The 26303-nt window shown below is 34.4% G+C and overlaps 2 protein-coding genes across 5 annotated transcripts in view; both read right to left on the reverse strand.

Annotated features, from left to right (window-relative positions):
• TAF2 (TATA-box binding protein associated factor 2) overlaps window positions 1–26303 on the reverse strand; it is a 98699-nt gene that overhangs the window by 68334 nt on the left and 4062 nt on the right. For all 4 annotated transcript variants that reach the window (XM_072774335.1, XM_072774336.1, XM_072774334.1 and 1 more), the window contains exons 3-10: window positions 21276–21436; window positions 11648–11766; window positions 10292–10433; window positions 8823–9054; window positions 6537–6721; window positions 5536–5649; window positions 4110–4209; window positions 2412–2497 (exon numbers count right to left, since the gene is read on the reverse strand). In XM_072774335.1, the coding sequence (XP_072630436.1) occupies window positions 2412–2497; window positions 4110–4209; window positions 5536–5649; window positions 6537–6721; window positions 8823–9054; window positions 10292–10433; window positions 11648–11766; window positions 21276–21436 (1139 nt within the window). The remainder of the gene's footprint in view (window positions 1–2411; window positions 2498–4109; window positions 4210–5535; window positions 5650–6536; window positions 6722–8822; window positions 9055–10291; window positions 10434–11647; window positions 11767–21275; window positions 21437–26303) is intronic.
• Window positions 15946–21109, reverse strand: LOC140603769 (ubiquitin-conjugating enzyme E2 L3-like). The gene is made up of 2 exons (XM_072774342.1): window positions 18758–21109; window positions 15946–18539 (listed from the first exon to the last, which is right to left on the reverse strand). Exons 1-2 carry the CDS (start codon window positions 18948–18950, stop codon window positions 18340–18342), a joined length of 393 nt encoding a protein of 130 aa, XP_072630443.1. The 5' UTR covers window positions 18951–21109; the 3' UTR covers window positions 15946–18339.

A 26303-nucleotide genomic window follows, 5' to 3' on the forward strand; every position in this document is an offset into this window, starting at 1 on the left:
AATATCCCAAGGTTAAACCATATATGCACACATAAAAAACATCCCAGATGTATTATATATCAAAAAATATATAAAAATACTAGAAGAAAAGAAGGAAAAATTTTCTTGTCCTAATTCTAGGGTGGGAAAAATCTTAAATAAATAAATAAATATAAAAATAAATAAATAAATAAATAAATATAAATTCCAGAGGACAAAGGCCAGACTATGTAAAAATTTTAAATTTTGAAATGATGAAAGAGATCATCAGATTAAAAAAAGGTACAGTCTAGTAAAAAAAAAAATTATGACATATATAGCATTTAAGGTGTTTAAAATTTTTCACTATTTTAAACAATGTTATAGTGAATGTCTTTACATATGCACAAGTATTTCTGTATCACAAATGTCTAGAAGTAAAATATCTATATGACAACACAGCTAGAAATACAACTACTGAATCTGAAAATTACATAAAATAACCCTTCAAAAATCACTGTACCAAATTATACTCTCACAATCAATGTGTAAGAGTAATCATTACACTTCCTTAAAAACATGGGGGCACCTGGGTGGCTCAGTTGGTTAAGCGTCTGCTTTCGGCTCATGTCATGATCCTGGAGTCCCAGGATGGAGCCCTGCACTGGGCTCCCATCTCAGCAGAGAGCCTGCTTCTCCCTCTCCTTCTGCCCCTCCTCCTACTAGTACGTACAGGTGCTTTCTCTCTCTTGCTCTCGCTCACTCTCTCAGGTAAATAAATAAAATCTTTAAAAAAATGGCATATGGAAATTTAAAGTATTTACCAATTTCATATTTATATAGTCATATGTGTATGATTGAACTACATTTGGTAATGCCATACATAAAGACACACACACACACACACACACACACACACACACACACAAGGTCTGGAAACAATATACCAAATTTATACTCAGAGTTATCTCCAAAAAGAGGAACTGGTGGGAGGGAGGTATATTACTTCCAGACCTTTTTTTCCCTTTAAAAATTAAACATACAAGAGCTAAATAAATGGACAGAACCAAAGTAAAAGCATTTAGTGTAAATAATATTTATATACCATGGTAATGCTCTAATTATATGCTGGGCAACTGCCATACAGCAGGCAGTCAGAAGAAGAAAGTGAAAGGAACTAACATTTATGAAACCTGACCTCAAGTAATACAACTAACCCAGGTTAAGATGGACTGCCATTTTATACATCCAAACACATACACAGAAAGGTTATACAATTTTCTCAAATCACAAAAATAACGACAAGAATCCAAAGTTTGTCTAACTCCAAATTTCTATGCTTTCCCTCAAACTTACTCTCGTCTTGGTGACCATGTTACAACAAAGAAAAGGCTACCAGTTAAATAACTTCAAGTTTCTTAACTCTGTGGTGCTTTTAGACACTTGGGCAGCCCAGTTAATCCTATGGGTCCCTTTTGAGAAATTGCTTTCATATGCACAAAATAAAATGCACAGAATTACAAAGGAAACCAATTATAATGAAATACAGCTATAAAAATATTTAAAAATTATGATATATCAATATATGTGCTAGTTTATTCATGCACTGAATAACAAGACCTGGCAGTGGTCTATTATAGTAAAACTGAGGTGGCGGTAAGTGCAGAGTATTTCAAAATATCTGCTAACAATTATAATGTGACAGGAAAGATCTATAATTTCTACTGTTGACAAAGTCACAGCATTGTCTGTTGCCTACATTTATAGTTAAGGAAAATATAAAACGTCAGCTAATGGTTAGTGAAAATACAGAAAAGTTTTCCCATCCACTTCAATCCATATTCTCTTAGGGAATCCATGGGCACTAGAACAAACAAGATTTCCTGATAGTAACACTATTTTGCTCTAAGTGGCTGTCTTCCTTACAGGGACTTGCTACACAACGAAAGAGAGAAAGGGAAAGAAAGAAGAGAGGGTAGGTAGAGAGGGAGGCATATAAAAGAAAGAAGGGAAAAAGCAGAGACTAATTAAGTGTCTAGATAGGTGACCATTCAGATAAACAGTTATAGGTATGATGTCCTGAAACTGAAATTATCTACTTAGATTTAAAAAAATAATCAGTGGTCCATAAGCAAAATACTTGTTTCCATTATTTTTAAACTTTTCTAAGAACAGTATATATAGTAGCATCTGCAAATTTACATGGAAAAGAGGAAAGCCTTCTACTTTTTTAGTCTTTCTTTACTGTTTAATTACATCTGCAGCCACCACATGTAGTAAAAATAGTAAAGTAAGGAAAAGAGTAAATAGAGTGTTACCAGTATTTGTGGCTTTGATATTATTACGTACTATTGTTTTGGCTTGTATGGGTCTCCATACACATCCCAAATAATCCTGAAAGATGGAACCCATAACACAAGGTTTATAATATCACCTCTGAACAACAAACTTACTTATCCTTCTCTTTTCCTCCACCAAATATGGGATGTAGTAAAACTCCACCAGTTTTTAGTTCATACGCCACTATTTTGTCTAGCTCCTAAAAAATATAAAAATAGAGGAGTCCGTGAAAATTATTTTACATGCCAAATTTTAGAATTGAATTGTGATTTCTGATTTCCTGGAATCAAAATTTAAATGTCTTATAATACATTAAATGTATTTGTAAAGTAGTTTATGTTCTTATAAACAAAGCAGACTACACAGCTGGCTCAATAATAGCGCCAAAAAGCCTTCTCTCCTTTGTGACTCCAGGGCTGGCCAGCAGCCTGCCGATGTTTCCTTAATGGCTCTTCCCAACCTCTCTGATCTGTGTTCCAAGTTCATTTGTTTCTTTTCTGTGTTTTGTTTCTGGTGGAAGATTTAGACAAATAAAAAGAAATGGAGGTAAAATTATATCAGGGATCTACTATTTTAAAACTTCTTCAGTCTTCTCTAATATGACATAGATCAAAGTGGAAAAAAAAGTTTTAAGTGAAAAACAAAAGACCACAGAACTATGTTAGAAACTCGTGGCCTGTTTAAATAACATATAAGCAGTATACAGAAGTGGTAAAAAATAACAATGTAGTGGTTAAAAGCCAGGTTTGGGTTCTGGCTCTACTACTTACTAGCTGTGTAACTTTGGCCAAATAATTTAACCTCTCTGTGCCTCAGTTTCTTCACCTAATCCTCATATAATCAGCATAATAACAGGGTAGTTAGGTAGATTAATACAGTTAATAGTTATAAAATGTTTATGATAGTTCCTGATATCTTGCAAGTGCTATGTTATTTTTTTCCCTTAATTAATAGTTTCTGAAATGAAGAATGGACTCTTCTAGTTTGGATATATGAATTCTTTTATGGTTCTAGATGTTTGAAAGCCTTTATAATTACCTTTTGGCTTACTTGAGTTTGGGTTTGGATGACAAAGATACATAAAATGAGAAAAGGGGAAGATGGAGGGGTCTATTTCATAAAGATATTAAAGGTTGAAATTTTTCCACGAAGGAAGGAGTTAAGCACAAGATGAGTAAAATGTGTATGTACATGAACAGAATGGGCTAGGCAAAATACAGTTGATTTTTTTTTCTTTTTGGCCAAATCTTTAAATAATAGGGAAAAGATGTGACACTGACAGAGAACATAAATGTACTGAAGGGCTAGCCAGCATGATAAGCACTTACTATGTACAAGGCACCATGCACATTACATGTATGAAGTCTCACAATCCCCATTTACTCTTTTTATTAAAGATGAGACTTAAAAAGATTAACCAAAGTCATAAAGCTTGTAAATATATGTGGCAAACTGAAAAGCAATCTGACTCCAAAAGCTAGGCTCTATGTCTAAACAAATTTAGGAAGCACAGAATTACATTACAAACGAATAATACAAGGAGCTTGGATATATCTAACAACTAATTTGACATTGAAGGAGCTTAAATACTCTCTTGCTTAGCAAAAAACTCCTTGGAAGTCAACACTAGATAAAACAGACCATTCATCTTTCTCAGTAAAGTGAGTTTTATTTTGATGGGAAAAATTAGGTACTTGCAAATGACAGTATTTTACAATTATGAAAAGGAAAGGAGAAGTGATTTGCAAATCAGGAGAACACTAACATGTCTTGTTGACTTCTAAATAAGTAATAGATCTGGCTGTTTTTACCTCTTTAATCCAATGGCGGTATTCATTAACACCAAAAGTTTTTTTCATCCAAAGTCCATAAATATAGCCGGAAATTCCTTTCAATACCCATTCATCAGACCTATGCAAGAAGTCAAAATATATGCTTTTAATCATAAAAATTTTTTGGATAAGACTGAAGAGGAGAACAGAACAAGTTATAGTGTGTCCTTTTGTGCATTCTTAAAAAAAATGAAAAAATAATTAGAAGTTTTTAAACAAAATATTCTGTTTAACCACCTCCTCCCACTGAGTTCTACTTATCCATCCATTATGCCTTCCTCACATCTGCTTTCCAGCCTTACTTCAAGTAATGTTAACTATGTTCGTACCTTTTCCTTCTTGGCCAACTTGAGTCCATAATTGTCTGCCTCCAAGGAAATACTCAAAGTAAGGACTGCACTGGTTATATTTTTAAGGTTCACATTTGCCAATCCCATGCATAATTATCAATGGGATTCCAAGATCTAAACTTCAATTACTTATTTTTGGTTTCTCTCTCTCTTTTTTTAGAAGATTTTATTTATTTATTCATAAGAGACAGAGAGAGGCAGAGACACTGGCAGAGGGAGAAGCAGGCTCCATGCAAGAAGCCCGATGTGGGACTCGATACCGGAACTCCGGGATCACGCCCTGAGCTGAAGGCAAACGCTCAACCACTGAGCCATCCAGGAGTCCCTTATTTTTGGTTTCTCAAGAGGAAAGGGAATTAATACCATTCAATCATGTATTCATTCATATACTTATCCACTCATTCATTTATTCAAACATTTTGCCTACTATATTCCAGGCACTATTCTTCACTGAAACTATGCTATTATGGAAGAATTACATAATTCAAGAGGACTTACCTTCTGTCAACAAAAAAGAAAAAGAAACCAACTGATAGTCATGTACTATGCCTAGCATAAAGTGATCACAAAAAAAATTATAATCCTAAGGGAAGTTCCATGTATTTCTTTGAATTCCTCTCAAGTCAATCAAAACAATTAAGTGTTCTTATCTCTTACTTCTTTCAAGTATATTAGTACAAAGTTAAAACACTACCAGAAAATCCCTATCACTATTGTATGTAGAAGACTGTTATTTTGCTTTATTCATGATTTGGAATATTACCACTTACAATGAACATTGACATTAGAATTTTAACTAGTTTTCTACACATTCAAGGCCTTATATGTATAGTATTCATTTAATTTTCTAAGAAACTGTTGCTGTCAAAACTCTTTTAAAAATGATAGAACTATATTGAATTGATAGCCAAATATTTGAGATGACATTTATAATTATTTTTCTCTAAATATATATAGAGAAAAGAAAATACAGGAAAAACACACACACACACACACACACACACAAACTTTCCTAATTCTTTTTCTCAGTAGCTATAAACTATGAAATCACTCACCAAGACATTCTGGATATGAAACATCCAAAAAACTGCTGTGCCAAGGACTGGGCTAAACACCTTCTAGTCAGAGGTGTCTCATCTATAATCATAGCACTATGTAAGAGATTTGTGCTGGAATTTAAGAGAAGAAACAGTTAATTATAACCAAGAAACAAACAATGATTCACTCAAAATAAAATAACCACATTTTTAAAATAAAATTCAAGTTAGACATAAAAGAGAAAAAACGGAATATTCTTCCAAAAGCTTTCACATCTTTTCAAAATTTAGATGAAATCCATAATCTTCATTAATTTTTGCTTAAAACAAGGACTACAATGTTTCCCACTGATTTCCATGAAAAATGTAAGTATCTTTTTCTGGGGGGAAGAGGAATTATTAGCCAGAAATGGATATGTTCATCATTAACTGATCCTCCTATGAAGAGCTCTTCTAATTTCAAAACCCTTTTTCCAATAATAACTATTATTATTATTTTTTTTTAAAGTAAGGTCTATACCCAACGCAGGGCTGAACTCACAACTTCAAAATCAAGAGTCACATGTGAGCCAGGCAGTCACCCTTATTAATTTTTTGAGCTCCATTTTTTTCTTTTAAACACATTGACCCATATGATTTTGGTAACACACTCCAGAGAACACATGGGCAGTATTATTATTATTATTCCCCTTTTACACATGAGAAAATTTAGGCCCAGATAGGATAAAATGATTGAACCTAAGACATATATTTTATAAATCTGGAACTTTCCAAGGAAAGAAAGAAAGAAGGGGTGAAGGTAAGGCAGGATAAGAAAGAAAAAAATGAAGTTTTCTCTTTTATAATTGGCAAAGAGATTTCTGACATCAGTAAACTTTTAAAGATGCTAGGAAAAAAATCCATGAGACAACCAATATATAATCTGTATGATTTTTTAGTGCATAAACAGAAGAGACTAAATAACCTATCTTCAGATCATTACCCTCACTTGGTCATTTCCAATCTTAAGAAATACCAACCTAAAAATGCTCATGGAAGCATAAGCAGCCACTTCAACATAAGCCTCATCAATGAATACAGTTTTAAAACAGGAGTAAGGGTATCGGCATGTAAGAATTTCTTCATAAAATTCAAAAACTTCATGAAGATATGACGTAGTATGTTTAAGCAATGGAAGAAGTTGAGGTAAACAGAAATGAGTAACCTGAAAATAAAAAGGGCAGAAGATTACTAAATGAAAATGCTACCTTTAGTATTTTAAATTTCCTATCTCAATTGTAAGGAAAACTTCATATAAATCCGTTTAACAGCAATGAGGTAAAATACTAGTGTGAAATTAGTAATTACTTTTATTGACTATGTTTACAAAAAAAGTATCATATTCACTGTACTTGAAAATTAAACTCACGATGGATTTTAAGTCTGTGAAATGCTTAGATCCAATAAAAATACAACTTCAGTTTGAAATTAAAATGTCTTCTGCATAAGCATACAAAGCAAAGATTTAAATTTTCCAGGCTTATTGCAAACCCACCTTTGATTCACATATAGCTAACCTAGTGAATACTGCACTTGTCATAGTACTACATGTCCCACCTTGGACATGGTCACTCAAATATCATGTACCACCTCCTCCTATGTTATTATTCTGTGCCAAATCAATGGTATCAACATTGACGGAGATTAAATATGAGCTAATCTTTTTGAATTGGACAGAAGTTTGATCGGAATGAAGAGGTAAAGACAACACCTCAAAGTCAAAGATAGAAAGATATATGGTATGGTCAGGAGAATCTAAGTAACTACTGAATACAACAAACCAACAGGAACGTAATAGAGAAAAAAAGCTAGAAAGGAAAATTAGGGCCAAATCCTAGAATATCCTGAAAGTCATACTACACAGTTCTGATTATTGCAGGATTGTGGAGTCAAGGAAAGTTTTTAATGTATGATAAAAATTATTCTTCTAACAGTGTTAAAACAGATTAAAGACTAATATACATGAGTGAATGAGGATCTATGTATGATTAATGAATGGTCAAGGGTCCAAACTGCATCATTAATTAGCACTCTTCTGGGGTACACAAAAATCAAAATGCTATTCATGAAAAAAAAAAAAAAAGATTCACTTTTAGAAAAACATACGTGACAGACAATCTGATAATGCACTAAAAACTATTTGAGACTGAGAAAGACTAAGTGGGCTCTAAGTATCCAAGAAAAATACTTCTTAACTATCATTTACCTTTCTCTTATCCAATGGCTTGGAGAGGGGGAAAAAATTATTCCAAAATACTAAGTAGGTACTAATCAAATGTTGATTTTAAGCTGACCATTTACCAAAGATATTAAAATTCACTGCCAATTTTATCAGTGAATATATTTTTAAGAGTCACTGTCAAGCCAGCAAAAGAAAAACCATTCATAAAATATCCTGAATCTTTTCCACCAGTGATTTTATAAATCTTGTCAATTTCAGGAAGACAAATATAAGAACAGACTGAGGAGCTTACTGACAGTCTAAACCTAATCGCCCTCAATTTTTGCTTACACAAAGAAATACTGTTGAAACAATCATGGTCAAATGTATATCTTAGCTTTATACTAAGAAATAAAAATCTAAAATTAAAAATGTTAGGGACAGGAGTAAATAAAAAGAGACTTATTTAAATGTTACTTTAAATAGGTACAGAAGTAGAAAGGGCCAATAACTAACACATCACTTCCTAAACACCAGAAGTCTCATGCTTGGGGAGGCCTAAAAGCAGTACTTGGTCTACCAATTAATATACAATTTCTGGCATGATATGGGATAGAAGAACACTGCAACAAGCCTTAATGAGAGTGTTGACTAGAATTCTAAACTCTGCTTCAGCCTTATCTTTTTTTCCTCTCTATGTGCTGAACTGAGAACAAATCTTGTTCTTTAATTTTGAAATTGCAGTATTTCAGATTCCAGAGATGGGACTGTAACATTCATAAACATATGTCAAACAAAAAAAACAACATGAGCATAAAGTAGTTACATATATGGACTCATACTAATCAAAGTACACTTGACACTCCTTTGGAACTCTAAGCTCTCTGTTGAAAAAAATCTAAAACTTTAATATATGAACATTTTGAAAGGATTTCATTCATGAATTCACATCATTAAATATATCAGATAAGGAATCCTTTTCTCTCTAGTGATATTCTGGATAATTGAAAGAAGAGTTAGGAAAAACTCAATATTTCATTACTATCCTTCCTTTTATTAGAAGTGAAAGGCTGGGAGGAGAAAGGAACATGAAGCTATGACTTACCTCGTGCATATAGGGATCTACAAGTATTTCAAAAGGTCCAATGGCCAAAGAGATATTTGATGCAGCTGTTGGAATGGTAAGCATGTAATGAAAGGTCTTCTTCCTCATATCATGGGTATAGACTGTCTCCACCAAATCTCCATTAGAAACAGCCACCATTGCGGCATCTACTGTAAATTCTAATTTCCATGTACATAATTCAGAGTATGAATCAACACATGGGAACCAAAATCTAGAAAAAAATATCACCAGCATTAAAAATATAGTGAAAATGTAACCTACATTGTTTCCCTTACTTATAAGTTATTCTAACATTTGTAGAATATGCGCAAAAAGAAATTTCAGGTATTTCCCTAGTGAGCTTTTCACTGTGTAACTTGAAAGAATCTAATTAAAGATAGAAATTTCCTCCAAATATTATTTGGCAATATTAAGAAAATATATCATATGATGCTGCCAGTTCAAATCCTTAAAAAAGAGATAATTCCTAGCTTTGAATTTTTAAATTAAAAATTATTTTCACTTGCAATATTCACATTAGTCAGTTTTTATGTAGTATTCATTTCTGGAAACTAAAAAAGCTTATAGTAAAGTTTTAAAAAACACAATATTCAGAATCTAATCCCAAATTGTTTTTGGAGATTAGATGGGATGCACTGTATAAATCCAAATAATGCTAGTAAAGCCAGACATAAAATTTCTATTCCCCTTTCTATCAAGATCAGATTTTACTACCTGCTAGAGTATGTATCTGATATTGCAACACAAAGAAGTCTAAGACATCATCCCTGACTTGAAGGAGTTAATAATCTGAGGATCACTAAAAACAATCTGAAGAGAATGCACATAATTCAGTAACATACAGTGAGCTATTGAGCTTTGAACACAAACTACAATTATACACAACAATGAAAGTAAATCTTAACTACCATAGTGTTGAACAGAAAAAGACAGATATCAAGAGCATAATGCAGACACTTCCATTTATATAAAGTTCAAAAGCAGGTGTCAAGCTATGCTATTTTAGAAATCAGAATAGTGGTTAACCTTGGGCAGGAGGACATTAGGTGGGCAAGTAGTGAATTGAAGTGGGTATGAGGGGGGATCTACAATGCTGGTAATGTTCTTTTTCTTGATTTGAATGTGAATTACACAGGTTTGTTCACTAATTTCACTAGTGAAAATTCACTATTATTTACAATTTGTATAATTTTCTGTATGTTATTTTACATCAGTATAAAGTTAAAAAATAAAGAATTGAGATGATTTTAGAACAGTCTCTTTTTTGAGAAGGAAAGAGAAAAGGGAAGACAGAACTAAGAGGAACGACTAGCGGAAAAGATTCAGAAGAGGTAAATTTGAGGATCAAATTCATACTTCCCATTTTACACTAAACATATGTATTGTGTATACACAGAAAAAATGCAACTGAAAAAGGAAATTAACTGAAATATATAAGAGTAATCTACCTTGTGGAATTTTGATACCCACAAGAGAAAACATGAGCACCTCTCTCTGCCATACTTCCCTCAACACTGGGTACCACAAAATGAAGACCTCCTTTTGGCTGATCCAAAGAAAAATTGATGTGTATCTTTAGGACCTTTAATTCTGCAACAAATAAATATATACATACATTGATATGTAAATATATAATTAAGTAACAGCAGTCTATATAATAAGGGCAAAGACTTACACTAAACATAAAATGGGAATCGAATCAGTTTTATGCGAAAAACTACACTACTTACCCTAGTTTAGGCTCTCACCTTCTCTCCACCTAAACTAACTCAAGAGCCCGCCTCTACTGATGTCCTTACTTCCACTCAATTCTAGCACTGCTAGCTGCATTCTCCCAAAATATGGCTCAGGTCATGCCATATCCTCATCTCAACATTTCTGATAATGTTATACTGCCTAAAGAAAAAAGTTCAAAACTAAATCCAATGCAAAACTTGAAAAATAAGGACCTAAAAAGCCCCCCAGATTATTAACCCTAGTTGACTTTGGGGAGTAGAAGTAGGGGGTGAGTAGGAAAAGCTACCTGGGAATTTACATAATCCATTATTTATTATATTATCTTTGATATCTACCTAACGCATATATGTTGCTTTCATAAAATTAAAAGGTTTCTTTTTAATTTCCCTCAAAGCACTACAACCATACGAGCTCCAATTTCTGAACACGAAACGATAGCCGTCTAATTGGGCAACCCCCCTCAAGAAACCCCTGGCCAAACATACAAACTATTAAAAAGAAAAAAGTTTACTTCTTCATCTGGTTATAGGCTAAATAAAAGAGGTAAGTTATATATAGTAATTATAATAGCTGTGACTTTATACAAAAGAAAATGATTTAGATATAATAAGAGTGTGCTCAAAAGTGCAGACCACAGAACCCTATGTTCTAGCATTGACTCAACTACTTATCAGTGACCTTCAATAGTTCACTCACTGTCTGGACTTCAGATTACTCTTCTGTAAAAGGAAGGAATTGAACCAGGTGATTTTTTAGGATTCTTCCTGCTATGAAATGCTGTAATTCTAAACTGCTTTGACACTCATGCAATCTTAATTCTTGACAAATTATTCCATCCATCCAATTCTTTTTTTAACTATCAACTTTAAAAACAACAGTGAATAGGTTTTTTGTCACAGCCCTTAATTGCTATTTTCCTATTAACCAGTAATCCTTAAGAAAAAAGTTTCCAATTTCTGTATATTTCAACTTATTAATTTGTAATTATGGCATCATTAATTTTCATGTGAAAGTTCAGTCACTGAGTCTAACATGATTTTACAGTCAATATATTTTTTGTATTTTACCATCAACATGTTTCCATAACTCTGATGGAACCTTTATGCAAAGTTCTCCATTTCCTGCGTCAGGATCCACAGCACTAACTGCAGCTGCATAAGCATTGGAAAAATAATTAAGATTTCTCCTGGAAAATACAAAAAGAGCCTGTTTTAATAATAAACCAAACATTTCACCAAATATTTTCTTAAATATTTGGTAGCATTTGTTAAGTATATCATTTTATGAGAATACTTTTTAGCCAAGTAACTATTACTCTACCCACCATGACAAAACCTATTAAATTATAAATACAATGTCACATATAGTCTATTTGGCAAAGCTATGGGATTATTATGATTACCATATCCTTCATTAGTTTTGGAATGCTAAAGCCACTATACTTTCATGATAGAAGTGAGAACAATATATGTAGAATTGAAGAAATAATTATTCTTCATCAATCTGGCAAAAATTTTATTGGATTCAAGCTCTACAATCTGACAGAACTTACAATGTTTAAAACAAGTGAGAATGGGTATCAAGTCCTCAAAATGTAATACTACTTACCTTCACACCCCAGTGCCTGACAATATAAGCTTAAGGAAGGAGGGAAACTTTTGGCTGCTTCACTGTTGTATCTCCTATATGCCAGGGGGCTACTCAATCATTTAAGAGTTACTTGGCCTTATTTCCCATTAGAGGAAAACAACACACAGATGTCTTATGAAATATTAAAACGTCGTTCCCATCCAATTTCTAATTTTATTTCACAATTTATTTTTCTTATTTTAATTTTTTAAAGATTTTCATTTATTTATTCATGAGAGACACACAGAAAGAGAGAGAGGCAGAGACACAGGCAGAGGGAGAAGCAGGTTCCATGCAGGGAGCCTGACGTGGGACTCGATCCCGGGTCTCCAGGATCAGGCCCTGGGCTGAAGGCGGCGCTAAACCACTGAGCCACCCGGGCTGCCCATTACAAACAATTTACATGTGTGTGTATGTATATATATATAAAAACAGACCTCCCTCCACTTACAATGGAATTGTATCCCAGTAAACTCATAAATTGAAAATATTCTAAGTTGAAATGCATCTAATACACCTAACCTACCAAAATATCATAGCTTAGCCTAGCCTACCATAAATGTGCTCAGTACACTTACATTAGCCTCCCATGGAGCAAAATCATCTAACACAAAGCCCATCTTATAATAAAGTATTGAACATATCAGGTAATTCATTGAGTACATTCACTGTACAGACTGATTACAGGAAAAATAAAATGGGAAAAGCCATTAAAGAAAACAAAGTTATACACCCTGAACCCGACAGAGGCCATTCTCCTTCCATTTCTATCTCTCTACTAACTAGAAAGATGTAGTAACTATAGCCTTTAACTACACAACATAAGATTCTAGAAGCACTTAGACTTCTCAATAATTTCAACTATTTCTTCCTGTTAGATAAATATGTAAAATGTGTAAAAGCCACAGGACCACAATAAAAATGAACAACTCTTGTTTTCACATACCATCTATTTTTTTTTAAAAATTATTATACAGCACAAATAATTCTTTTTCCTTTGGTATATAATTCTATAAATTCTTACACATGTGTAACCACCACCACAATAAGGATGCAGAACAGGTCCATTACCCTAAACAGTCCCTTGTGCTATGATGCCTTGTGTCAAATAAATGGGAGTCATACAGAAAGCAATCTTGTGAGGCTGGCTTGTCTTACTCAGTACGCCTTTGAAATTCTTCTCAGGCATTACATGTATCAATAGTTTCTTCCTCTGCACACTGAATAGTATTCCACTGTATATAGACTGGACCTCAGATTATTTATTGTTTATTCATTCAGCCACTGAAGAACAATGTGGGTTGTTTCTAGCTTTTGGCTATCACTAATAAAACTACTATGAATAACTGTGTATTTTTAATGTGAATTTAATTTTCATTTTTGTAGTACAAATACCCAAGAGTGGGACTGCTGAATCAGATGGTAAGATACGTTTAGCTTTATAAGAATATGCCAAACTGTTTTCCAGAATGGTTATACCATTCCACATTCCCAAGTGCCAGTTACTCCACATTCTTGCCAGTGCTTAGTTAACATACCATCTAATTTTAAAGGCTACTCTGTACATCCATAGACTAAAATTTCTTTTTAATAAAATTTCAGAAACATGAAAGATAGCTGAAGAAACCTGTAATTTCCTCCCAGTTTTCTGTAAAATTAAAAAAATAAAAGACAATCATTACATAAAAAGCCAAATTTAAACATTACCTATTAGGCCACTCAGTTTTTTTATGGGAAATTATTCTCACTTAATCTCCTCATTTCCTGAGAAGAGGTAAAGTGGTCCAAATAAAATGGTGAGTCATTGTAAGTGGAATCTACTGGAAAGTCAGTTTTGAGGAACAATCTTCTCATGGTTTGGATTTCAGTGTTTCTTTTCATAATATGAATCAAATCTGTCTCTTTTCAGAATAACCTTATTAAAGCCAAAAATCACAGGGCAAGATTATAGTGTTTTCAATTTTCAGAATAATAATGACTGCAAAATATTAGTATGTCCTTGCCCTATAACCACCACTATCCTCAACTTTCAGTTCCCAATCCCCATCCCCTCCCTCAAAGCTTAAAGAAACAAGTAATGTTGTATGATACTGAAAAACTAGTAAATTAAAGGTAATCAAAAGAATTTTCTCCAAAAACCTATTATAAACATTTATATTGAAATAATTTGGTAATTCTTTGTCAATAACATATACTTCTTAAAACTATGGGTGCAGATTTTACAAAACTGAGGATTCAATTATTTGTGAACTTTTTCTCTATTTAAAAAAAAAATCATGGAAGTACAATACACATCAGAAAAATATATATGCTCTAAATATACAGCTTAACAAATTTTCACAGAACAAAAGCAGCCAGTATGCAGAGCAAAAACATAACTTTACCAGTCTCTCAGAAGCCCAGCCCTCCTATAATCACTAATCAAGCCCCACCCCCCACCACCAAGTGTGTCATTCTGACAACTAAAGTAACAGATTAACAACTTAATAGACATTTTCTTGTGTTGGACTTCTTTTACTTAATGTCATATCTGTGAGATCCAGACATATTACTGCATATAGCTATTGGTCATTCATTCTTGTTACTGTTTAGAATTCCAATGGTGTGAAAACATATCACAATCTATCTCTACCACTGATGAGTCTTCAGGTAATTTCCAGTTTTGACTATTACAAATGCTACTGTGAACATTTCTGTACACATTTTTTTGGTGAACATATGAACACATTTTTATTGAGTACATACCTACAAATAAGACCTACATTAATCAGAGTATGCATATATTCAACTCAATTTACATTTCTATTAGCCGTGTTTGAAAGCTCTAGTTACTCTACATTCATGTCAATACTTGGTTTCTCTTGTCTTTGGTTTTGATAGTTTGCACACAGGAAAAAAAAAGAAAGAAAAGCCAGCAGGAAAAGCCATTTTCCAAAAATGAAACCAATTCTCAAGTTAATAAAGACTACTTCTTAAAAATAATCAAAACAATATTTGATATGATAGTGTGAAGTAAGGTTGCTTGGAGAAAACTGTACCTGAACAGGTTTTTCTATGAAAAAGTCTAGGGCATTTCACTCAAGCTCAAACTTGAATGAACTACTCAAAGTAGCCAATTGTCTAAAATTAACAACACAGAAAACAATATGTCAGTCAGAATACAGAAAAAAGGGAACCCTCTTAACTGTTGGTGGAATGCAAGCTGGTGCAGCTACTCTGGAAGACAGTATAAAGGTGCCTCAAAAAGTTAAAAATAGAACTATCCTATGATCCCGCAATTGCACTACTAGATTTGAAGGGGTATATGCACCCCAATACTTATAGCAGCATAATCAACAATAGCCAAATTATGGAAAGAGTCCAAGTGTCCATCAGCTGATGAAGGGATAAAGATGTAGTAGATATATATAGATAGATAAATAGATATCTATATATATAAAGAAAAAGAATGAAATCTTGCCATTTACAACAACATGGATGGAGTTAGAGCATATTATGGTAAGTGAAATAAGTCACAGAAAGACAAATACTGGATGATTTCACTCTTATGTGGAATTCAGGAAACAAAACAGATGAATATATGGGAACGGGAGAAAAAACAGAATAAGAGGGAAGCAAACGGTAAGAGACCTAAAAACAGAACATTAACTGAGGGTTGATGGAGGGAGGTGTGTGGGGGAATGGGCTAAATGGGTGTTCAGTATTAAGGAGGGCACTTGTTATGACGAGCACTGGGTGTTCTATGCAAGTGATGAATCACTAAATGCTATTCTTGAAATCAATATTACACTATATGTTATTTAAATAAACATTTGAAGAAAAAAATCGAATCAAAACAAAACAAAGCAGCCGTGTGGTGAAAGGCTAATGTATTTCAAGCTACATAAATACTGAATACAGATAAAGACAAAATGACTCTACTGCTATGCATCTATCAATTAATCCAAAAAGGAAGGACTATTTCTAATTTCAGGGCTACTTCATTTAAGAAAAAACAATGCCAAGCCAGAGAATATTCAGAGGGTGGGAATGCTAACAAATTTGGGAAGGGTTGGAAGTATTAAGATTCTGTAGACTAGAAAAGAGAAAATTTAGAGGAAAACAATATTTAATTAGGATATAATAATATTTAAACGGATAAGTTTGTGAATATTCTACCAAAACAAACTATAGTCTGATGTAATAAAGAACTTGCTAGCATTCAAAAATAATGAAAAGAGTGCTTTAAAATATAGTGAGCTCTCCAGAGCTAGAAGCATTCAAGCAGAAGGTGAAGTAGTATAGGAAAAATACTTAAAGTTCTGACTAAATGAACTTCAATGTTCCTCTAACTACCACAACTTGATCCCAAGCAGTACTACTAAGAACAGGCAGTGAGGCACTGTGGTTGAGTTAAAATATACAACTATCTTAATACAAAGCTTACTTAACCATAATCAGAAGCAGGAATCACCTATTTCTACTCTGTGAATATTAGTAAAATAACAACATTTAAAATCTCTATGTAGTAGAAGCCTGTATTAAAATAAAGAATCTACAAAATCTTTTTTAAAAAATAGCAAAAAATAAAATTAAAAAATAACAATTAAGAAAAAAATCAACTCCAATTACTCTAAAAATCATTCTAATCACTCAACAGTTACTTCATTTATATCTCTAGAGTGGTCATTTCTACTGCCATTCCCTGCCAAAATGAACATAGCAGACAGGAATCAAACTGATTCTTGGAACCTGGAACACTGAAGTTTTTCAAGCAAAATAAAAAGTATCTTCTCAAAGTGGCAAAGCCTATCTAGGGAAGAAAAAGAAACAAAGGAAAGAGATGTCAACTACTATAGTCCACAGAAACAGCTTCTCTGGCAAAGTTTATATTTATTTTACTCTAAGAAGAGACAATACAGCAAAAAAAAAAAAAAAAAAAAATTAAAAAAAAAAAAAAAGAGGACAAAAGTGAACCAAAAAGCCATAGATCTTGCATGGCAAACTATACTTTATCAACAATATATAAGATTCAAACATAAGATTTAGAGAAAGTGCTGTAATTATTTTACTGGCAGACAGTAAGCCGAGAGAGAGAGAGAGAGAGAGAGAGAGAAATCAAGCATGTGCCTTATCGATGTTACCTAATAGGATTTTTAATTGCTAGCACAGGTAACTAACAGTTCAGCTAACATTTAGTTGGGTAAAATAGGTAGAAATGTCTTTCAGTTTCTTATCTAAATGTTTCCCTTCCTTACATTCCCCCTACAGTTCAAAGGTACTGAATTTCAACCAAGGTAAGCACACTTTTTCCATTAAAAATAGGAGGGCCTGGCTGGCACCTTAACTTTAAAACAAAGAAGAAAATATGAAGAAGTAGTGTATTACTTATTTGGATGTTAGGGCATTCTTGTAGATACTAAAGATCAAATTTTATCACAGAATTTAATTTTCAATTTCAAACTGCTATACCCAATTTGTTTCAGCTTTAGTGTGAAGTTTATTGGTTTACAAAAGAAAGTGACTTTAGAAACAACAGTAAGAGAAGTATCTAGGGACACACTAAAGACCTTAACTATCTGCCTTTCCCAAAGTTCTCTAAAAATAATGTCATCTAGGACAGACATTTTTCACCTCTAACTTCTAAGGAAAGCAGTATTTCTTCTGGATAATTGGTATGCTTCTATCTTGTGTCTTATCAATTGTATAAAAACGATAGTGTAAAAAACAAAAAACAAAAAACGATAGTGTTTCTCTTTGGTATGGCAACCAGAAACACCAAACCTAAATCTACAGTTTTCTTATAGTTCTTAACAGCATGTGCCCACTCTCCCATGCTTTTTTTTAATCTTCATGCTAATTTGATTAGCTACTTTTTAAAAGTGTTGTCTAACAAAATTCTAAAACTAATCTCAAATCCTTTTTTTCCTTTTTTTTAGAACATCTTAAATTTTTAATCCTTTCTTTACAGGTTACCTAGACCGCTTTTGATTAAGAAAACTGTAGAAAGTTAGTAACTGCCACAAGCAAACACCAGGGGTCTGCGCTCACGCTCGCTGGAATCCGTGGTGGCAGAGTTTAGTCCACAGGTCGCTTCTCCCCGTATTTCTTTGTAAACTCTTCAGCATTCTTACAGAATTTTTTATGGTCCTTAAGAGTATTCTTCAGCTAGGTCAGCCCGAAGTGGGTGCTTGGGCTGGGGGTCGTTCACCAGTGCTATGAGGAACTGGATTACTTGGTCGGTTTTGGTTGCTGGCTTCCAGTTTTCAGCACTAATTACTGGCAGACAGACCTGCCCCTTTTCATCAATGTTCCGGTGATAGATCTCTGTTTTAAATATGATCTTCAGGGATCCCTGGGTGGCGCAGCGGTTTGGCACCTGCCTTTGGCCCAGGGCGCGATCCTGGAGACCCGGGATCGAGTCCCATGTCGGGCTCCCGGTGCATGGAGCCTGCTTCTCCCTCTGCCTATGTCTCTGCCTCTCTCTCTCTCTGTGACTATCATAAATAAATAATAATAATAATAAATTTAAAAATAAATAAAGAAATAAATAAATATGATCTTCAGTGGTTTGAATGGGTACTCTGCTGGAAAGTTGATTTTGATTCTGAAGGCCCCCTTATCATATGGAGGGTTGTCAGGAACAATAAGCCCTTGCCAAGTCAATAAATTAGCTTCATCAACCTGGATGTTACGGAAGTTTTTCATTCCACATTTGCGGATTTCTTCAAGCTCCTTCATCAGCCTCCTGCTGGCCGCCATCTTGGATCTCAAATCCTTTTTTTTTTTTAACAAATCAAATAAAAACCAGCAAAAAATAACTAATGTTCTCTCTCTTAAAAAGCAATCAAAATTCTAGAGCTTGGTAGTAAAGCAGGGGTAGTGAGCAAGGATTTGCTAAGTGATCATGGCTAACAGAGCTCTGGTTCTAACTGAAAAGATTATATTCTTTCTTTCTCAATTTCCTAACCTAACCTTTGAAAAGATTCCCCTTTACAACTTCCTCTTTCCTTTCTTTACAATGCTATAAGTGATGAAGATCTTCCCTATCACTACAGAAAAATTTTAGGGGATATAATGACCTCAAAACAAACATGGCAAGAGTAAAGCTGGCTTCCTCAACAGATGTAGAGTCCATTGTTCCTGTCATTGCACCATCACAGATTATATTCTCTGAGACCTGAGCAGCAACAACTGGTACAGCAGATGTGTAAACACTGTTTTGTTACTGGCAGATGGAGAGGCTTCTTACCCTGTTATCAAATGCATAGTTCTAGTGTTAACTGGGTAGTTCTCTGGACTCTAGGAAGGCAATGGCATCCCTACCCTTTTACAGGTTCCTTTTCCATTCATTAGTGGTGTATATTTGCTACTTCAAAGACAGGTCTTTCTTTTTTTTTTCTGAGGGAAAAAAGATGCAAATGATTTCATAATAAGTGTTTTCATGTAAGTTCTACAAGTGTGGCTGAAAAAGCAATGTAATTTCAACAACTCCTCTTTATCAAATGGGAATTTATGGGAGCGATTCAGAGATTCCCTGAATTTTTCCAACAGCATTCCCTTTTTTCTTCTCTAAGTCTGAAAGATTCTGAACCAACGATAATTCAAACCAAATAAAATGTCTAAAGATAAGCCTCCTTTCTCAACCCTTCTAATCCCTTAAGGTGATGTTCTTAGGCATTAGCCTCAGTCAGAATCACCTGGCACACTAGTTAAAACATAAATTGCAGGACTATATATATCCCGAGTTTCTGATTCAGCAGATCTAAGCCAAAGCATGGGAATCTGCATTTGTCTTTTTTTTTTTCTTTCAAGATTTTATTTAAATTCTAGTTAGTTAACATATACTGCGGTATTAGTTTCAGGAGAATTTAGTGTCATCACTTGCATGTCATCACTTGCAAGTGCTCACTACAACACGTGTCCCCTTAACATCCCACCCCGCCACCACCTCCCCTCTAGCAACCCCTCAGTTTGTTTCCTATTGTTAAGAGTCTTTGATGGCTTGCCTTCCCCTCTGTTTTTAGCTAATTTTTTTTCTAACAAGTTTCCAGGTGATGCTGATGCTGCCTGTCTGGAAATCACACTTTGAGAATTGCTGCCTTATGGCATCCAGACAAGCTAATATACCATCTCGACTAAAAACAAGTTATAATGAAATTTTGGCAATGCACCCCAAAATAGCGAATCATGATACAATCCAAATCTAATCTTTGGAAAGACAAGTGCCCTCAAATGTGGCTGACAGTACTTAAATTAATACAAATGTTACTGGGCACACTCAAGTAATACTAAGAAAAGCCTTAAAAATAATAAGTAATCCCATTTGCCCAAGGAAATAATTCAAAGAAGAATAAACTTATCTGTGCCAAAATATTCACTCAACATTACTTATGACATCAAAAGCTGGAAATTATACAAATGCCAAACAACTCGAAACAATCATGCAAACTGCAGACTACTAAGTAAATGGGATATTACCTGACCATAAAAATGATAGAAAGTGAAGCATATCATACGTGGTAGAGACAAAATATTTAAATGAAAAAAAACCAAAAAACTGATCACAACATGTTTACTAAAAAAACAAAAAAACAAAACAAAAAAGAAAACAGACGTAACCTCAATAGGTTCAGTATTTAAAGTGAAGGAAAGAGATATTTAAGACACAGTATTTTTGCATGATATTCTAAAGCAGTCAAAATATTTTATAAATATTTTAAAGTAGTCTCTGGTCTACGGATTATAGCAACCACCCGGCCTACTGAAGATCACATGTAATATTTATGAAGTATTTTTTTAAAAGACATTAAAAGTAGGAAAATGGTGAAAAAAATTATTTAAAATTCTCAGGTAATACTTCTTTAAAACTAGTTTGAAGAAAGGAAACTTCGTTTCCTTTGTTGGGCAGAGCTAGTAAAATTTCTTGAACCAAGTGTGCAGAGTGGTAAGAGAAATTACAATTAGGAAAAAAATTGGGATTCAGAGTCCAATAATAATCTAAGAAAAATCTGTTAAAAAATTAATCCAATAATATGGGGAACATATAGCTATTAGAAATATTAACTTTTAAAGTACAAAACTTACTGTTTTGATTCATTGTGACAGACTTCCAAAGTTGGGTCATTATAAATAAAAGCAGCTTCTAAATCATTGATCCTTACTCGGTATATTCTACACTGTTTGCTGTTCAACTTGATTCTATTCAAGTTTGCAACTGTTGGAAATATAGTCAGTTCCACGAATCCCTGCAAAGATAAAGAATAATAACTTCATTATAATTAAGATTGGTAGGTTTTAGAAAATATGTATTTTTATTTCTACTACTTATATTTACATACATAATTATTTCTACCATTTATACTACACTTCAGAGACAGAATCCCAAATAGCTACATACACATAAGAGCTCTCCAAGTATCTTCATTTCAAACATTATTGTCCTAATGAATGAACAAGTGTGAATTATGTATACTTTAACTTCTTGGTAATTCATATTCACTATCAGTGAAAATGAGACCTTCTGCTAGAAGAAAAGTAAAAGGACTCACTATTCTCAAATACAAGAATTTCTAGACAGACTGGAACTCAAACAGGGAAGAAAGAAGAAAAAAAAAAATAATAGAGCAGAAAGAGAACCAAAACCAGGTTGGTGAGTGAAAGAACATGGCCCTCCAAAATGAGAATCAAATGGGAAAGATGGGCCAACTGAACACATCATATAAGTTCAGTGATTTTACTCTCATGGGTAAAAACCTGATGTACTCCAATGTGAAATATGAGAAGTCATGCATGAAGCAGCAGCATTTCAGGGGCTGCAGAGTAAGCAGGAAAATTTCAGAAGCTGCAATGGGAATAGCTAAGATGAAATGTGGCAGCAACCATAGGGAACTAAAGTATAATAATTATAATGGCTATTATTTAGTGAGCACTACTATATGCCAGACACTATGCTGGATACTTTCCTATGTTCCCTCTAATCCCACTAACAACTGAAAAAAGTATTTATACTCTTCATAAATAAGTTAACGAAGTTAAGAAAATTAGTAATTAGTAAGTGGAGAACTGACATTCAAACCCACATCTAAATGACTCCAATGGAGTCCTATTGTGCTATTTTTAGTACAAGGCTTTAAGTAATATCCAAGAATTTTTTTATAACATTCAGCACAACTGCTCAAAAGTCTAGATATTCTGCAGCCCCATTCCCTCTAATTCTCAAATATGAAGAGCTATACATCCTTAAATTATACACCTACACAGACCTACATGATAGCAAATGAGAAAAGAAAGAGAAGCCAAAATGCTGATGAAAGTTGTTTAAAGGTGTAAACTATTAGCAATTGAACAAGAAAAGACCAAAATTCTCTTAATTAGCCTATCAGCAATCCAATGACCAATTCATATAAACAAACTTAGATTAGCTCAAAGACAGCAAACAGAATCAAGACAACAGCAAACTTGAACTATAATAGAAAAGATTATGGTAAGTGCTTTAAGTCAATAGTTAACTACATGAGTGGGACATAAGAACAGGATTTGGCTTTCTAGACTAAGGTTAACAATGACAGAACAGTGAATGAAGTGTGGTATTTCATGAAGATAGGGAAAACCCAGTCTCCTTAAATCATCAGGTCTCTGACACCACCTAGAGCCCTAACCTATACTTGACTCCAACATTCAGATCCATTAACTTCCACAAGCCTCCAGTCCTGGTCATCTCTGACCACTGGCACTACTGCAAGGCCCCCTGGTCACCTAAGCTCTCATCCAAGTCTCTTCTCCTTTTTGCTCCTTGTTCCCTCCCAACCACTTGACAGCTGACCATCTTCCTATACTGTTCTAAACAACCTCCCCTGCACCATTCAACTTTTTCAAGAACTCCTCTACCTTCTACCCTTAGATAAAATATATCTTGAATCCCTTTGACAAGAATTACTTATTCTTTCATTCAGTATAAATTATGGGAGGGGAAAACAATTATGGGAGACTTCCTGGTATCAATTGCTACTCTAGATCATTCATAGCATTTTAGATAGCATATGCTATAAGAGCCAGGCAATATAATGTCCTCATTAAATGAATGTTTTCTGGAGGTAAACTGCCTGCATTCAAATCCAAACTCTACCACTTAATGACTGTATGATCTTGGGTTAGTTACTCTACTTTTCTTTTCCTCATCTGTAAAGCAGAATAATGACACTACCTCCCGTTTGGTGATATGACAACCGAGCACTTCAATATATAGAAAATCATAGTGGACATCTAATAAATGCCTAAGAAATGTTATTATTCTTTTCCACTTCTTTTCCTTAGTGTTCATGCCATACAGGTCCGCCACCCGCTATTTCTCTTCATCAGTATCTTCCAAATTCCCCAACATTCATTGAAGGTCATACTCTTCATTTCTAACCCACCTTTTGCCCTCCTGCTACATATAACTATTTTTCCCTACTGTTCAAAACTGACCCTTCCACTGGTCCATTGGAGGCCATACTCGACAGTATCCTCAAAAATCCCACTCTATTAATTATCCTCTCCTATAATTATAATACCTCCTTCCTACAGGATTTTTTCCTGTGCCTATAAACCATGTTCAAAACTCACATATCATTCCTTAAACCTTGGTATCTATGTCACATTCAAATGAATTAATTTTTGCCCTCTTCCTGGAGGTATCTCATATCTTGCTTCTGAAATGATAATTCCTGGGGTCCCAAAACCTTACCACAGTCTACTAATCATACTGGAAGTCTTCAGAGGTCAAATACTAAAGGGAGTAACAGCCCACGGCTATTTCAGCTTATTTTCCCAGCCCCAGAACATATAGTATATATTTTAGTAACTGACAAATCCCTATACTTGTTCTCTAACCAGCACAGCAAGGACTATTATGGAAGGGCTAAGATAATAAATCAAAGCAACTTAACACCCCTTGGGGAACTGCAGAGATTAGTGCCAACAGATATTTCAAAGATGCCTACTACATCTTCATTTAATTCAAGTATTTGGCCAATACAAAAGTCAAGGAGGTTTTAGAATTATCACAAACCTGCCAATCACAACCACAGTTTCAGATGTAGTATTTCTACTGCAGCAAAGCAGCACAGCTCTTGGTTAACTAATACTGCAACTAATTATCAAGCAAATACCTTTTGCTTCCAATTCTTATCAGAAACACACACACACACACACACACACACGTTGCCTTCAAAAGAGCAGAACCCCTTCACATTCATGTAATAACTAAAAGCTATATCAACTCTCCTACTCAAAACAGTCCAAAAGTCCCTTGATTCCAAGATAGCCCATAAAGAATTATATTAGTATGTTATATTGACAACATTATGCTAACTGCACTGGTAAGAAACAAGTTCTCCAAAAGCTTTAATAAAATCACATGAAAGTTCAGGGGCTTATCACATAAATAAAGCTTCTCAGGTTCCAGTATTCTAAGGCATATAGAAATATACATTTCAAATGAAGGATAAGTTGCTTCATTTTGTACTACCCACCAAGGTAGAGAGAAAGAGGAAGAGACACAAAACTTGGTGGGCTTCTTTGAATTCTAGAGGCAATATATACATTTGGGCATACCACTTACCAGGTAACCTATTAAGTTGTCAGCTTTGAGAGGGGTCTAGACTAAAAAGTTCTACAGCAGATCCAGGCTGTAGTTCAAGCTGCCCTGCCACTTGGGTCTTATGACTCAGCAGATCCAATGGCAATTGGAAATGTCCATGGCAGACAGATGCTCTACAGAATCTGGCTTTTTCTGATAGAATGACAGTGCAAATTCCTGAGGTTTGAGAGGAAGGCCACAAATTCTTCTGTCAGCAACTATATTCCATTTGCAAAGCAACTACTGGTTTGCTACTAGACCCTTCAGTAGGAACTCAATACATGACCATGGGACTCTCAAAGACTGTTCCCTGAAATGACCATGATGAAAAGAAGAGTAATATAAAGCTCTAAAAAATAAAACTGGGCATGTACAGCATTTTTCCACTTTAAGGTGGAGATAACACATCTAAGCCAGGCCCAAGCACATTCGTAAAGCACAGGCAACAGCACGAGCAGGTGTTCAGAATCTAGTAAAACTTCCTCTCACTGCTTCTCTACCTCTCCCTCAATCTATCCCTATGGTATCATGGAGAGTTCCCTATACTGTTAACAGGACAAAGCACAAGACTGAATTATGACTAAGTGCACAGGATGCTACCACCAGCTGGAACTGGATGGGAGTTGCCATTAGAATGTCACTGAAATGTGGCCCTGAAAGAGGTAGGAAGAAAGTCCTACAGATGACAAAACATTGGGAAATACACATCTGGCTGTACATTCTTTGTAGAAATAGAGATGTCCTGAAGTATACAACTACACTGACACATGGGCAACTGCTAATGGGTTAATTAGGAACTTGATAAGAAATAAATTAAAAGGAAGATGGTAAGAGAAGTGTACAGATGGATTTCTCAGAGCAGGTACAATGTGAAAATACCCATGTTGTTATCACATAAATGATCATCAGAGGACATAACCGCAGAAAAGACCCTCAAAAATAAACTGGCAAGGTGAAGTAGAGATCAGACTCTTTCCCTTGTCATTCTACTCAACATACAAAGTGGTCACAGTGGCAGAATGGAGGCTATGCATGAGCCCAACAACATGGTCCTCCCCCCACCAAGGACCATCTGGCTACCACCATTGCTAAGCGCCTACTACCAACAGCACAGGATCATACTAAACATCCAATAACGTACTTACTGGAGGGACCAGTCAGTGAGTTGATAAGAGAACAACTATGAAACAGCTCACATCAAGAACATCTTTTTCCTTACAAGAGCAGACATATTCTAGATTTTCCCTCCCTAAACATAGTTACAGAAAATCTCATATATCATTGTAGTATCTCATACATGCCTCTAACTAAGGTTCAGGGAAGTGTGGTGATGGGATCTTACGCACAAAATTTACTGATTTTATCTTGTGCCCTATCATCCAGAAGCACTGGCGTGATCAACTGCTGAAGGCTCAGTTACAGCATCGAGGGACCTCCAACAGAATGCTGTTTTAACAAGTGGACAGTATATAGGGTCATCTCTCCATAGCCAA

The sequence above is a fragment of the Canis lupus genome, chromosome 14 (genome assembly GCF_048164855.1).
Source record: "Canis lupus baileyi chromosome 14, mCanLup2.hap1, whole genome shotgun sequence".
Classification (NCBI taxonomy): Eukaryota; Metazoa; Chordata; class Mammalia; order Carnivora; family Canidae; genus Canis; species Canis lupus.